Raw genomic sequence first — 14,344 nt, 5'->3', positions numbered from 1 at the left:
ACCTTGTCAGCTGAGTGAAGGCTAATGTGTAAACGTGTAAACATTCACCAAACTGTTTTATTCAGGATTCGCAGTTTGGTACCCCCTTTAACTGAACAATTTCAGTCGTTGCATTTACAAAATGTAATATTTAAAAGTCTGGTTTTCCACCGTTGAAAGTTTCCCCAGAACTTGTATAGCAGAATACGGTGTAACACCACTGCCGCTGTTTATTGCTTGACTCGGCAGCAGCGAACCATGAGTTATTGTTTGTGACTTTTGTTATACATTAACAGCTAAATAGTGCTGATGATGTTTAGATAAGCAAGAAAACTGTACTTTAGTACAATTTAGAGGTACTTGTACTTGAGTATTACCATGGCATTTTCTATTACTTTATATTTCTACTCCACTATATTTCAGAGGGAAATATTATACTTTTTCCAATGTTGACAATGTATAATAATGTCAAATATTCTTTGATTAAAAAAAAAAAAAAAAAAAAAAAAAATTGTTTAAGAAAGCAGCCTTCTGAGTACCTTTTTATAGTCATATTGGTGCAAAATCTGTGCACAATCCACATAGAAAAGGTCTGTTTATCTGTCTAACTATATCTGCCACCATACTGGTAATCAGTGAATTTTCCCCCTATAAAATCGGTATCAGTCTCAAAAATCCCATATTGTTCGGCTCTAATGTGAATAAGAATGTTTCATTCAGATTTTTATCAGAAAGGATTTTAAAGGCACAGATTTTCTGGTCCTTCGTTTTTGGAAGAAACAGTTTCTTATTTATATATTTGCCATTTGAGTCCATTAGAATAAGAACCTGTGCTTCTCTGTGGTTGTCTGGAGCCATACTGTGGGTTTGGTCTTGTGGATCTGTTGAGGAGTGAAGCTCTTCCATCGCTGGTGATTGTTCTAGCTAAAGATTTACAATGAGTGTCTCTGGAGATATTGACGGTCTAGCAGGAGATTTTTTTTGAATGTTGAAATAGAATTGAGCTGTACTTTCAGGTCATAGGTAAGTTCATCTTTGGCCTGAAGTTCTGACTTCAAGACAGACAGTTCCTCCTGCATTTCTTTCTTAATCTCTGTTAGTTGTCTTCCTACTGTTGATCTTACTGTCCTCAAATCTTCTTTAGTTTGCTGAAGTTCTTGTGTCATCTGTTCTTTGTTTCTCTGTAAGTCTTCAATCTCTTGACTTAAATTCATCAAGTCATTTATAAGCTTCTGCATGTTGCTTTCTTTCAGGTGGGACATTAATTCTTTCAGTTCCACAACTTCTATCTCCAGGAGTGAGAAATTTTCTTTCATTTTTGACATTGGAGATTGAGTCAAAGATGTTGCTGTTGTCTTCGTGTTTTGGATGTCTTTTACATGAGAAGAGCTGGTTTTTAGATCTTTGTGGTCATCTTGTATGGGAGTTGCATTAGACAGTGCCTTTTTCTTTGTTACAAAATCTCCCATAAATGCTTTGAGAGCAGCCTCTGATCCCTGGACCATGACAGTGCCATTCTGATATAAGTTCAAATTTAAAAATCTTGTTTCATTATTCCTTTCAGTGTCTTCAAATACCAGGATCTGTCTGCCTTTGCAGATGCCTCTCTTGGTGATGAAGTGTTGGCAGAAAGCTGAGTGCAATAAAGGGTTGTTTTCAGTGTAAAATAACAGGTTGGTCATGACACTTTTATTATAGTCAGCAAAGAGTTGCCGAATTCCAAATGGAAGTGAGCATCCATATGCCCTATTCCCTCTGAAGGACTGAGCCCTTGTAGTGGGAACTCTGAAGGGAGCAGGGCACTCACGTCTCATGTATGGCCGTTTGGAACACCCTTGATGAGGGGACTAATGAAACTTCGCCTGAAACTCAAAGGGCTCTAAAGGTCTCAGAAACGCCGTTTGGAATTCGCCCAGTGTGTTAGGGTTTTCATTCATCTGCTTCTGCTTGTGATGCTGTTTGGAACATTCCAAGCACTTCTGAGGGTAAGCAAAGGGGTGGGGCAAACATGCTGCAGTGGCCATATCTGATTTTAGAATGTAAACAATCAACTGAAAAACAAAATGCCTTTTTGTTTGTTTTTGATATTTCCTCTAGGAAATATATTACAAATAAATAGGGGTGTAACGATTATCATGATGCAAAAATGTTATATGTATCGTAGAGTTACGTTTTTTTTTTATTTATTTTTTTTATGATATGACATCCGTTTTATCCTATTGGTTGAGCTACCAACATGCGACCTACTCTGCACCTGCATCACGCGTGCATTCACTGCATTCACAGAAATTGCTTGAACTGAGCAGTAGCAGGGCAAAATAAGTTCAGCTGAAACTGAAATTGAAATAGAGGATGCCCCGTCCACTTAAGTCCGACGTCTGGCAGCATTTTTTTTTTCCAGTCACTCGACAGGAGGACGGTAAAAAACAAACAGACAAAACACGAACTGTGTGTAAATACAGTAAAAAAAAAAAAAAAAAAAAAAAAACACTGTTATACACAGCGTCGAACACTACAAATATGATGTGTCATTTAAAACAGCACCACAACGACAAACTCCTAATGAGAGTGAAAGAAGGCCAAACATCTACACAACGTCGTTTTGCTTCAACGTGGTCTCAGTCAAGTGCAAAAGCTCAAGAAATAACCAGGTGCATCAGAGTTTTTATCGCAAAAGACATGAGACCATTCTCTGTTGTCGACAATGTTGGATTTTGCGAATTGGTTAAGGTACTGGAGCCCAGGTACCATATTCCATCACGCCCGCACTTCAGTCAGGAGGTAATTCCAGACCTGTACAACGAAGCTAAAGCAAATGTGACAGATGGTCAGAAAGGCAGAGAGTGTGGCGATAACAACTGACAGGTGGACTTCGAGGGCTGTTCAGAGCTACATTACAGTCATGGCACGTGTTATCACCACAGAGTGGGAAATGAAAAGTTTTGTGCTTCATACTTGCCCGCTTTTTGAGTCACACACTGGTACAAACATAGCCGAAGTTTTAAAAGTGGCTATACAAGAGTGGGAGCTTGAAAGTGCTGCTCATAGCATTGCTGTCGTTACAGACAAAACACGCAACATGGAGGTGGCAGTGAGAGAAGCCGGGATGTCACCTCATGTCAAGTGTTTTGCGCACACAATGAATCTTGCTTTGCAAGCAGTATTGCATGTTCCCCGCGTCAGTCGCTTGCTTGGTCGCGTGAGAAAAGTCGTGGCTTTCTTTCACCGCAGTGCCACAGCAGTAGCTGTGCTCGCGGCAAAGCAAAAGATGCTTGAGATCACATAAGCTTATCATGGATGTTGTTACACGATGGAACAGTTCAATGGAAATACTGGAACGCTATCTCGAGCAACAAACGGCTATAATGGCAGCCCTCTTGAGCACAGAGGTGCGCAAAAATGCCCATCAACTTGATACTCTGGATAGCGCTGACATCAGTGATGCCAAAGAAATAGTAAACCTTCTTAAACCACTAAAAAAAAAAGCCACCACTGTCCTGTCTGATGAAAAGAGCACCACCCTGTCACTCGATGTGCCCTTGAAATCCATGATCGAACAGAGCATGACACTGGACGAGAAATACTCTACAACTATAGCTAACATGAAGACAGCCATCCTGCAAAACCTCTCAAGCAGATACACAGAGGAACAGGATTATCTGCTAGAGAGTACTGCCTTGGACCCCAGATTTCGACCGTTGCCCCACTTACTCCCTAAACAACGTGAAGAGGTTCTCCACTGGTTGAAGAACAAATCAAACCAGTTACAGCAGGTATGTCTGCATTACTAATTGTGTGAGAATCTGTGTGTTTGCATTTGTGTGTGTGTTTGTTACTCCATTTGCATGTTTGTGTACTTTTTGCAGACTTTTATGTGTGTGTAACTGAAACTATACTATACCTTAATTGTTTATTTTATTATTTTTTTAAGGCTGGCACTGTGGAGCAAACAGAAAAGAGGGAGGGAGGTGTCAGTGATGGAGATCCCACTGATGCAGCAGATCAGAGAGATACAGCACACAGAGTTGAGCAAGAACAGCCACCTAGCAAAAAGACAGCATTGGAAGATCTCCTTGGTGCAACTTTTGCTGAACCAGCAGCCACCCAGTCCAAAAGTAGGTTAGAAGTAGAGATTGACACTTCTATTCCCCTCACTAGCTGTCCACTGAAATGGTGGAAAGAAAATGCTCAAATGTACCCACTTCTTTCCCCTCTTGCCAAGGCTTACCTCACAGTTCCAGCAACTTCTGTTCCCAGTGAACGTGTTTATTCTACAGCAGGGGATATTGTAAATGCACAAAGATCCCAGCTTCTGCCTGAAAATGTACATATGCTGTTTTATTTGCAAAAAATACCTGTAAGTAACCTTAACAAACCCAAAAGCTGTTTGTGTTGAGTTGAACTTACTTGAACAGAACACTATTTATTTTAATGTTTTGTTTTTTATTTTTGCACTTTTACTGCTTTAAGAAGTTCTCTCTTAGGTTTCAGTTATCTTAATTCTAATTTCATGTTAAAATTCAGTTTTATTGTTGATTAACACACCTAGTCAATTGTTAATTTACATACAGAAGGTTAAATTAAATCTTGAAATATTGTAAATTCTTTAAGTTGTATGTACATCAAAGAAAGTTATTGAAAAGTGTTAATGTTTTGGAAATAAATCAGTTATTTGAATTTCAGTTTCATTTTTTAATTTTGTTCAAAATATCGTGATACGTATCGTATCGTGAACCCAGTATCGTGATACATATCGAATCGTGAGCTGAGTGTATCGTTACACCCCTACTAATAAATAAATAAAATGATTCGATAAACCCCAAAACAAGCAATTGTCCACTTCCACTGGCACTGTATTGTGTCCAAAATGTTTTCTTTCTGTTCTTCATTTTGGAGAAATCTGATTTAACACTGTCTGCTCCTTTTGAAATGAAGATTTTGACTGTTTCTTAACCTCTCTTTTCTTCTCAGTTTTTCTTAATTTGTTATTGTTGTCTGTCTGGATGAGTGTTGTTAAGGTGTTGGTTGTCTTTTCCTCTTTTGAAACTCCTTTTTCTTCTGTGCTCTGCTCTTCAGAGGTGTTCACCCAGTGACTTGCATCCAGACTCCAGTCTGAGAGGGTATCAGTGAAAACAAAAACTGTTTTCTGTGTAAAATCAGCAAAAACTTCATCTTAGCTGTTGTTTGGATGTGTTTTGCCTTGATTTTCCTGGAACTCTGGAACACACTCTCTCTCTCTCTCTCTCTCTCTCTCTCTCTCTCTCTCTCCCTCTCATGTAGTTCAGAGAGGAACTAGTCAATATGTATTCAGTGTCAGTGTTTCATCTCACGGTTAGTTTTCTGGATAAATTCTCTCGGCTCTGCGGGTCGCTGCCTCTTTGTTATGGTTTGTATTGAGATCCACTTGCTGTGCGCCTGTGTTTCACACTTGGTTTTGGGTTATATTTCCTAGTGTGTCTGTGTTTCTGGGGTTGATCATTGCATAGAAAGTATCTGAAAACAATCACAGATGCAGCACAGGGTAATCTTAGGTTCCTTTCACACTGGCTGTTTAGTCCAAAACAGAGCGGTTTTCACATGAAAAGTAGGCAGTGTGAAAGCTGTTTTGCGGACTGTGGTACCGACCCTGAGACGACCTGTAGGAGGTGATCTGTGCTCGGTTGCAATGGAACAGTGTCCTGGTTCGCATTGGTGAGAAAGCAACCTGTACTTGGGTCCGCACTTGTTCAGGAAGTAAAATGACTTGAGCATGCGTATTTGCATGATGATATCATTAATTACATAAATGATAGAGGAAAATTGTGGGACACAGAATGTGAGATGCCTTTTGTATAGGTGCATGAGTGAGCATGCAACCAGCTGTGTCATCAAAAAGATAGTTTGTGAGCATCCGATATAGTCGTCTTCTCTTGGACATGTACAACAGCTGAATTATGGCTTTCGTTCACTCTGGTGTATATAATGACACCAAATTAATAAAAAAAACACAAGTATAGCAACGCGCATTGTGTTTTCCATCATGTGCACATTTTTGAAGATTCAAGTTGATGGCGGAAAAGCACCGGGGTTCGCCAGGATCGTATGTGAGTTTGAAACCAGACCAATGCTTTAGGCACGCCGAGAACAATCGCATTCTGATTCGGACCGCAGCAGACATGCCCAGTGTGAAAATCACCTTAGTGTCGAGATGGAAGATGAGTGGTTTGAGTTCAGGAGTTCACTTTGTTACGCAACAACTAGAAGTTGGCCTTCGCGAAACAGTGAGCCCATGGGCCCAGTGGTACTTTAAAGCACCCCTGCGTAGAGACCAGCAAGTTTTTGGGTCCGGGGAGGAAAACTGCCTTTACTGCGGTTTAAACACACTGAACAGTTCCAGAATTCACACCGGCCCAGGGACCCGCCGCTGAACCCTGTCGGAGAAAAGGGCTATGAATGTGTGTGCCTATAGTGGCGGTGCTTTAAACAGGATGAATTTTAAAGGCCCCGATATACTTCCGTAGTTGCTGTTCTTCGTTCTTCGTTCATGGGTAAAAAGAATTTTGAAACAGCCGAACAATGATATACTGTTTGCGAGCATTCAGACACCCGCCACACCACTGTGGGACGGCATTTAGAGGAACATTTAAATATGAGGATGCTCAAGACAACATGTATAATGTGTTATCAATGACTTGATGCCTCATTTTATGAGTAGAATTCATATGAGGTCAGTAAAGAAAAATTTTAACCACTCTGATGATTTAATGTAATATATGCAGTAGAAATGTTTTATTTGTCATGTTTACATTCTGAATTCATGGTGCTATTGAGCTAACAACACGCTATGCGGCCATAATATACACCGGTTATGCTATTGTTGTGGGTGTATAAAAGAGTGTTATTGGGGGGAAAAACAGACAAAAGAATGATGATGAGAGGCATATCTTTAGACGTGTGAATGGCTTTCGCTGCAGATGGCACATGATTGAATGGGTACTTGAGAGTATTTGTGTAGATTTGATTCCTTTTATAGACTAAATAAACAAAAAACAAATCGCATGACATGTTCTTGTAAAATGTCTCTACGTGACGATCGTACATACAGTATGTAGGTAAATTTGCACCAGCTCGCTAATAACTCTACACGCCGGTGTGTTCATGTTGACTGATTTTGACTGACTGACAGAATGTAAACAGAATTAGCTATCGGCCTCAAGGTAGGTGGAGCTCTAGATTAGGGCTGAAATGATTAGTCAATGTTATTGGCAATGTCAACAATAAAAAAATTGTTGACAAAAATTAACATTGTCGAATAGTCATTTGATCTCATTTAACATTAATAGCACTCTAAACATTCCAAACAGCTTCAGGTGATGTAGATTGCAAAGTATGAGGGAATTATAATGCAAAAATACAAAATAAGTAAATACAGAAGTACACTCCTTGTGGAATAAGTGGAGCCAGAGCTCTTTAAAGGTAACACTCCAGCATTACATCTTAAATGCAGTTATATTTAATGCATTATAGCTTTATTAAAGTTCAAATAATATGGAAGCAGATCATGTTAATAATTACAAACTCCAAAACTGGCATTTATCTGTGTGGTCAGCGCCTCTTCTATTAGTTGCGCGAATGTCCCGATCTAAGGAGGAGAGATTGAAAATGCACCCGGCTGATGCACACTCTGTCGCGGGGACGCTCGTTCCTCGACTGCGCACGTTTAATGTAGCTAGATTATAACTTGATGGCTCACGACTTATTGAATCATAATATATGTGTCGTTGTGCATTTCTTATCGTGAAGGAAATTGGCAATACGTAGCTTTATTAATAAGAGAGAGTTTTTTTTTTTTTTTTTGTGAGTTAAAGATGGATTGAAGTGAACAGAAAGGTGAGAGAGGGTAGTCTTTGCCCCATTATACACTGCAACAAAATACATTTTTTATTTGTTTTTGTTTTGGCTTGTTTTCCAATATAAATATCCAGAACTCCTTTTAAAACAACGTACATTTTCTTTAGCAGCTATACTGCAGAAGAAAAAATTATTAACTGACAATGTTGAATATAATATTAAAAATACAAATATTTTAAAATATCTAAAAATCCTTTAAAAAAAGATGCATTCACCTGAGAAGCAGCAAATAAGATGTTTAGACTTGCTTTTAGAGAAAAGTGAATATAAGTGAAAAAATACACTTATATACAAAATACACTTATATTTAAGATATATTCTCTTAAAGCAAGTCTAAATATCTTATATGTTGCTTCTCAAGTAAATGTATCTTCTTTTAAGGTTTTTTAGACTATTTTAAATGGAAAACAAGACAAAAACACTTGATAACAATAGGAGTTTTTGCAGTGAGTTTCTTTACTGAATTAAACTTAAAGAATTTTTTCCCTTTAATTCAGTGAATGTCATTGAGGTATTTTTAAAAGATGATTTTGTCCTCTTTATTGTTAGTAAGCACATTTAATAACAACCTTTTAAGTCGGGCACAAGCTGAATAATCGGTGAAGAGCTAATGATTAATCGATGCAATAATCGCCAAATAGTTGAATAATTGTTCTAATAAACGTTAGATTTATCGATTTATCAAAATAATCGTTAGTTGCAGCTCTACTCTAGATCACACCTACCGAAGACGTTGACTAATGACAGTAAGATGTTTAGCAGCCAGTCAGAAGTGTTCCTAAAAGTTTGGCCCAGCAAGCTGTTACGAACCACCAAAACAAATTCAAAAACACCTTCTTTTTGGCCAGATTTTGTACTAAATTACATCACACTCATTCTTTCTTCGATTTTGTATGAAGTATATCAGGGCCTTAAGATGCACCTTTTTCCAAGAGGGATTTACTGTGCAATGTGTCTTAGAGCTGAAGCACAACAGCATGATGTTACTATAAGCATGCTAATTAAGTAACCATCAAATTGATTGTTGGACAGCTAGACGACAATTATGACCCATCCCTATTCCATACAGCTCTCACCCACACAAACAGGCACGACTGTGATGGACGGGGCAGAACTGCATATTTCCCCCTCACATTGTTCTTGCAGTTCATAACCAAACACATTTTCTGCACCAGTTCTTGATGAACAAATACACACACACACACACACTCATGTTGGTGCGGCTAACTTTTATGAAGACTCTTCATAGACATAATTATTTTATACTGTACAAACTATAGATTCTATCCCCTAACCCTAACCCTAAACCTAACCCTCACAAAAAAACTTTATGCATTTTTACATAAAAAAAAAAAATTGTATGTTTAAGCAATTTGAATTATGAGGACACTGGAAATGTCCTCATAAACCACATTTATAGCATAAAACACTTGTAATTACCAGTTTGTAACCTAAAAAATTGTCCTCGTATAGCACTTATAAAGGCTCAGTGGGTGACTTGATGCAGTCAAAAAGTGTGCACGCTCATACCCATGCCCACACTCAGGTGTGTGCTTGTGTTATGAGAGACTTCTGTGCTGATTCCACTCACTCTTTGGAACTAGTGATAAGGGTGAATGCCACCACCTCACATCCTGTTTATGATTACATTCCACAATCGCATTCCCAGCATGCTTTGTGCAGTGACCTATACTCTGCAGTCGACACTCACAGTCACTTAGAGATGCACACAGATGCATTGTACAAGTGTGGCTTGCCCTGACAGAACCAATGAGGCGTGAACACACACACACACACACACACACACACACACACACAATTAGATAAACATTATTAGCACTGTCATATGCTGTTAAAGATTGCAGCAAGTGTTCTGTTTAAAGACACTCATTGCCTAGCAGAAGTGCTGTGTGTGTGGCCAGCATTGCTGTGCTGTGTTCTATTACTATGCTGCAGTGCATTCAGGGTTGCCCATGTACTCACATTTATGTACCTTTGTTAGGGAAGATGCCATATTTAATTTGGCTATGAGTGAAAGAAGTATTTTCTTATATGTGTCTTACTGTGGGGCCAATGAATCATGAATCATTAGCCACTTTCATATTAAACCTGTTAAATTGCAGTAAGATATACTGTAGTTTATAGCACTGGTATTTCCAAATGGTCCCTGTTCACACATGACAACCACCTTCCCAAATCCAAACATTTATCGTCTCCAACGGCCCCATTTGCCATCACGCAAGTATCCATCAACGACAACAGGTGAAAATTACTAATAGCCTACAAATTAAGAACTAAAGACAATTATAAATTTAAAGATGATGATAATAGTAATAATAATAATAATAATAATCATAATAAATAAGCCTAATAAATTCCCTTGTGTTCCCAAAATAATGCTGCCAAATCTGTGTTCTTATCGAATTTGTGTTTGTATTGATTTTTGTACAGTTAATGCTGCCAAAATAAAATAAAATGGAACTCAATTTTAGGTTCAAGGTGAACTTGTATTATTTTATGATTTAATCACTTTTGTCTTTGGTTCTTTAATACAAAGATGTATATTAATGAAACTGCAGAGTTGCTATCACAATGCATGTTAACCGCAAACTGCTCCATGGAAATGAAGCAAACTAAACTCACAGCACCTCCTGAGATGATCGGAGATCATTTTCAGCATTCTCATAGATGACATGATTCTTGCAAACAGTTTTCAGATGAATGAAACAGAAAAAGAATGAGAACTTTTTACATGCGCTTGTTCCACGAGACAGGTCTCTGAATAAACAGCGAATCAGACACAAGCACTGACGGCTTTTCTTTTGTCTGTTCTTAAAAATACAATAAAGTGTGTTTCTTCAAGCACCTGCCTTTGCGTCTAACAGCATTTCTTGTCATGTGTTTCTCCGAGACGTCTCGCAGGTCGCCCGCCTTTTGTGGGTAGATGAGCCAAAATTACATGCGCATAAAATATCTGCATTTAGACAAGGAGCTTGTGAACTGGATTCAGCCTCGTCGCATTTTCCCGGTGGTGGGTGCTTATATCCATGGTTTTGCCATTTCCCAATATTGTCGATCATTGTCTGTTAATGAGTGTCTCAGTCGACATCGGGATATTTGTAAGATATCGTCGATATCAGATTACATGTTTCCTATCGCCCAGTCCTAAAAAGCAGCATAAAAGTAATCCATACGACTCCAGTCTTTAAATCTATATTTCCGGAGTAATATGATAAGTGTGGGTAAGAAACAGATTAATATTTAAGTCCTTTTTTACCATCAATCTCCACTTTCACTATCATATTCTTCTTTTGTTTTTGGTGATTCACATTCTTCTTGCATATCGCCACCTACTGGGCAGGTAGGAGAATTTACTGAAAAAAAGGACTTATATATTGATCGGTTTCTTTTTTTACTTACAATGAAAGTGAATGGGGACGTAGACTGTCAGTCTCTAACAACTGTTTCTTTAAGAAAGTCATACGTGACAGAATTTTAATTTTTGAGTGAACTATCCCTTTAAACATGCAGCTGACCCTGAGTAAGCTCCATTGCATGTAGGCTGAAAGTATTTTCTCTATTGATGGACCTGTCTTTAATTTTATTTTCCCCCTCTTTTTTCCTATAATTCTTGGTCAGGGTCCAGCTTGTTTGTGATTTTACCATATAATCAGTTTAAACACTTTTCCTCTAAGTACAGTTAATAAGCTGAGCCTCTTTTCAGCCAAATTAGAGGGTTTTGCTGTACCTTGACTGGGGAGAGTTATTAACATAACGAAAAGGGGGAGGGGCTGATAGAGAAGACACACAATGGAAAATATTTGGCATAAATAATTTTTCGTGCTCTTGAAATAAGAATCTGAAGTAGTATGTAGACACAATCTGATGTTTGCAACGCAAAGCTCCCTGCCAAGACAACACAGACCAAAAAAGAAACGTGATAAGAAATCGTCTGTTGTTCAGAAGTTTCAATAACATATGACTGCCGACGTTCACATATCAACTGCTATTTAATATTGGCATGCCCTGATGAGCTACACTGTGAGCTAGGCCAGTACATGAAGGATAGCTAATCATAACAGAGCTCATTTACATGCAGAAGACTTAAATTTGGCAGCAAAAACACCCTGTTTTATTCTGAGAGAGAAGGCCAGAGAGAATGGTGGAAAATGGTCATTAAAAATAAATTATAACTGTCTGAAGAAGTCAAATGCTACAAAAGTGTAAAATACGACTCCTTTGAATCACAGACAATTATAAGACCTCTCTAGTACACTCCTATTACACTGCCATTTCTGATGTGGTGCAGGGGTTGGGTCCTAATCAGCTTTTCCTAATCAGGCAATGCAGGGGGCAGCTGTGCGGGGTCCTGAGACACAGCAGCTGGCCACTGTCTCTGGACCAGACCAATACAATCAACACCAGCCTTTTGAAGTGTTACCCAACCGTAGCTGGAGTGTCCTCAAAGTTCTTTGAGGTTATTAGGTGAAGTACAGTGCCCCTCTCTTCTTTCTCCTTTTCTTTCTCTCTCTCTGTTCTTTCTCCTCCCCCTTTGGCAGAGCTGATGGAGGGGATTAGGAAGGAAGTGAAAAGAGAGAGGGGCTCTTGTCGCCACATTTACCCATGCCCCCAGAAGTGAAAGATTGAAGGCAGAAGGGGACTATTGTTTATTTGACAAATGCTTTCTTGTAGCCTTGGGGTGACATTGACTGAACGAAGTGGCCACTCAATTTCCAGTGAGACAGGTGATATAAAAGCACACGACGTGTGTGGGACAAAGAGATGAAGAGTGTGTGTGTATGTGTTTGGCACATCCTACATCGGGCATGGCCGATTGTTTAAATGTGTTCTATACAAACAAAAGAGCTACAGGGTTATAAATCTGGGGTGACTCCAGAAAGATGTGGGCAGAGACCCGGGTACCACAGTGCCAACTGTAAATCTCCCGCTTTACAGACACACAGAGTCCCAGGGCCCTCTGAAGGTTAAGACATTGATTCATTTATTTTGCCACCTTATAACTGAGTTTTCAAGGGAGGACCACACACAGACTCGCCCAAAAATATAATGTTATCTTACCACCCAGCTGTTGCATGCAGCCTTGTATTTTATCTTCAAGTCTAAATATAGTGTGCCTCAACCATTCTAAGACCATTTCATATGGCGCTTTCACACATCGCTGTAGTGTGGACTTGTTTACAGCGGCAGGTTCAGGTTTCTACTGAAGTGAATGCTGAATTATTAGCCAGTGAATGGTGACTGAAGAACTGGACTGCTATGACGACCAGCTGTTTGGATAATGAATGGATTGAGAAAGAAGAAGAAGAGAGAACATGCAAGCATATCTCATCTGATTAGCTGGAGTCACCATTTAAGACACTGGAGGCCATCTTTTGTCCTTCACAGTTTTAGGACAGACAGAGCTGGGGCATGGTCAAAGGTCATGGCCTGTCTTGAGTGTGACCTCTGCCAGTTCCCCTCCATTTGCAGCACTTTCTGTTTACGTAGACCTGGCACTAAAGCACACAAGAGCTGTGAGACAGGCCAAGTTGAAAGTCAAGACAGACAGTAACAGACAGCAAACAGTCTCTATGTCACAGATTGATGATTCCAGGGTAGACAGATTTGTTGATTTACAATTCTTATAATTGTATATTTTTTATATAATTTACCTGTGACATATCACACCGCTTGCCTCCGTTGTTGGCACAGATTAACTGAAATTAACTATCCATACAATATAATGTCTAACTGTTTTGAGTCTTTTCTTTATAACTCAAACGTTACATAATATAAAGCAGCTGGTTTTACATTGATGCTAGAAATAATATGCATTTGTTATGAATAAACTTCTTTTTTTAAGTGTTAACTGAATTATAGAAGAATAGGCATTATCACATGGTTATGTAATATAGTATATAAAACATTTTTGGATTTAATTTCCTGCAAAAATAATTATAGTGATATTAACATGCATTTTGAATACTGATCTATGCTGACGTTACCTAAGACGAGACCTGAGGGGTAAAAATATAGTGTGTGCACTAGGGTTGCAGATTTCGTGCATTTTCCTTAACCGATAGTTGAACATGTTAACAATCAATAATCGGTTAATCATTAATAATTAATAAGATACAAAATGCACGTCTTTTTCTAATTATTTATTTAAACAATAATAGCGGCACATTAGTTATGTGAAACAATACGGAGCACAAACTATTTAAACGAACAAAATAATAAAGCAGTAAGGCTCTCGCTCGAAATGGCTGCTCATTTACACTTGTCCTAATTCAACAAATGGCGCCACCAAAAAAACTATGTCAAATGAGGCACAAATACTGCCATTTCTAGACTAGCAAAGGCAGACCAAACCAAACCCGTTTTTTAAATAAACATATACTGCTGCATAAAAGGAAAATAAAAAAGACCACAATAAACTGAAATCCTACTGGTTTGTATTTAAGAAAATGAACAT

At 38.6% G+C, this 14,344-nt stretch overlaps 2 protein-coding genes across 6 annotated transcripts in view; both read left to right on the top strand.

Annotated features, from left to right (window-relative positions):
* LOC127413507 (stromal membrane-associated protein 1-like) overlaps window positions 1-14,344 on the top strand; it is a 153,757-nt gene that overhangs the window by 23,601 nt on the left and 115,812 nt on the right. The window lies entirely within an intron of this gene.
* On the top strand, window positions 2,624-4,525 carry LOC127413511 (E3 SUMO-protein ligase ZBED1-like). 2 transcript variants are annotated; one of them, XM_051650713.1, is made up of 3 exons: window positions 2,624-3,752; window positions 3,911-4,094; window positions 4,202-4,525. In XM_051650713.1, exons 1-3 carry the CDS (start codon window positions 3,273-3,275, stop codon window positions 4,237-4,239), a joined length of 702 nt encoding a protein of 233 aa, XP_051506673.1. In that variant the 5' UTR covers window positions 2,624-3,272; the 3' UTR covers window positions 4,240-4,525. The 2 variants fall into 2 exon arrangements, with proteins under 2 accessions (XP_051506673.1, XP_051506672.1); XM_051650712.1 differs by having other exon boundaries at window positions 3,911-4,525.

This window comes from Myxocyprinus asiaticus, chromosome 23 (genome assembly GCF_019703515.2).
Source record: "Myxocyprinus asiaticus isolate MX2 ecotype Aquarium Trade chromosome 23, UBuf_Myxa_2, whole genome shotgun sequence".
Taxonomy (NCBI): domain Eukaryota; kingdom Metazoa; phylum Chordata; class Actinopteri; order Cypriniformes; family Catostomidae; genus Myxocyprinus; species Myxocyprinus asiaticus.
Note: the sequence above shows the minus strand (reverse complement) of the source record. Positions and strands in the feature narration are given on the sequence as shown.

Coding starts and splice junctions, on each gene's coding strand:
- LOC127413511 (XM_051650712.1), top strand. CDS start 3,273: ATGGATGTTGTTACACGATGGAACAGTTCAATGGAAATACTGGAACGC. Junction 3,753..3,910: donor AATCAAACCAGTTACAGCAG/GTATGTCTGCAT, acceptor TATTTTTTTAAG/GCTGGCACTGTGGAGCAAAC.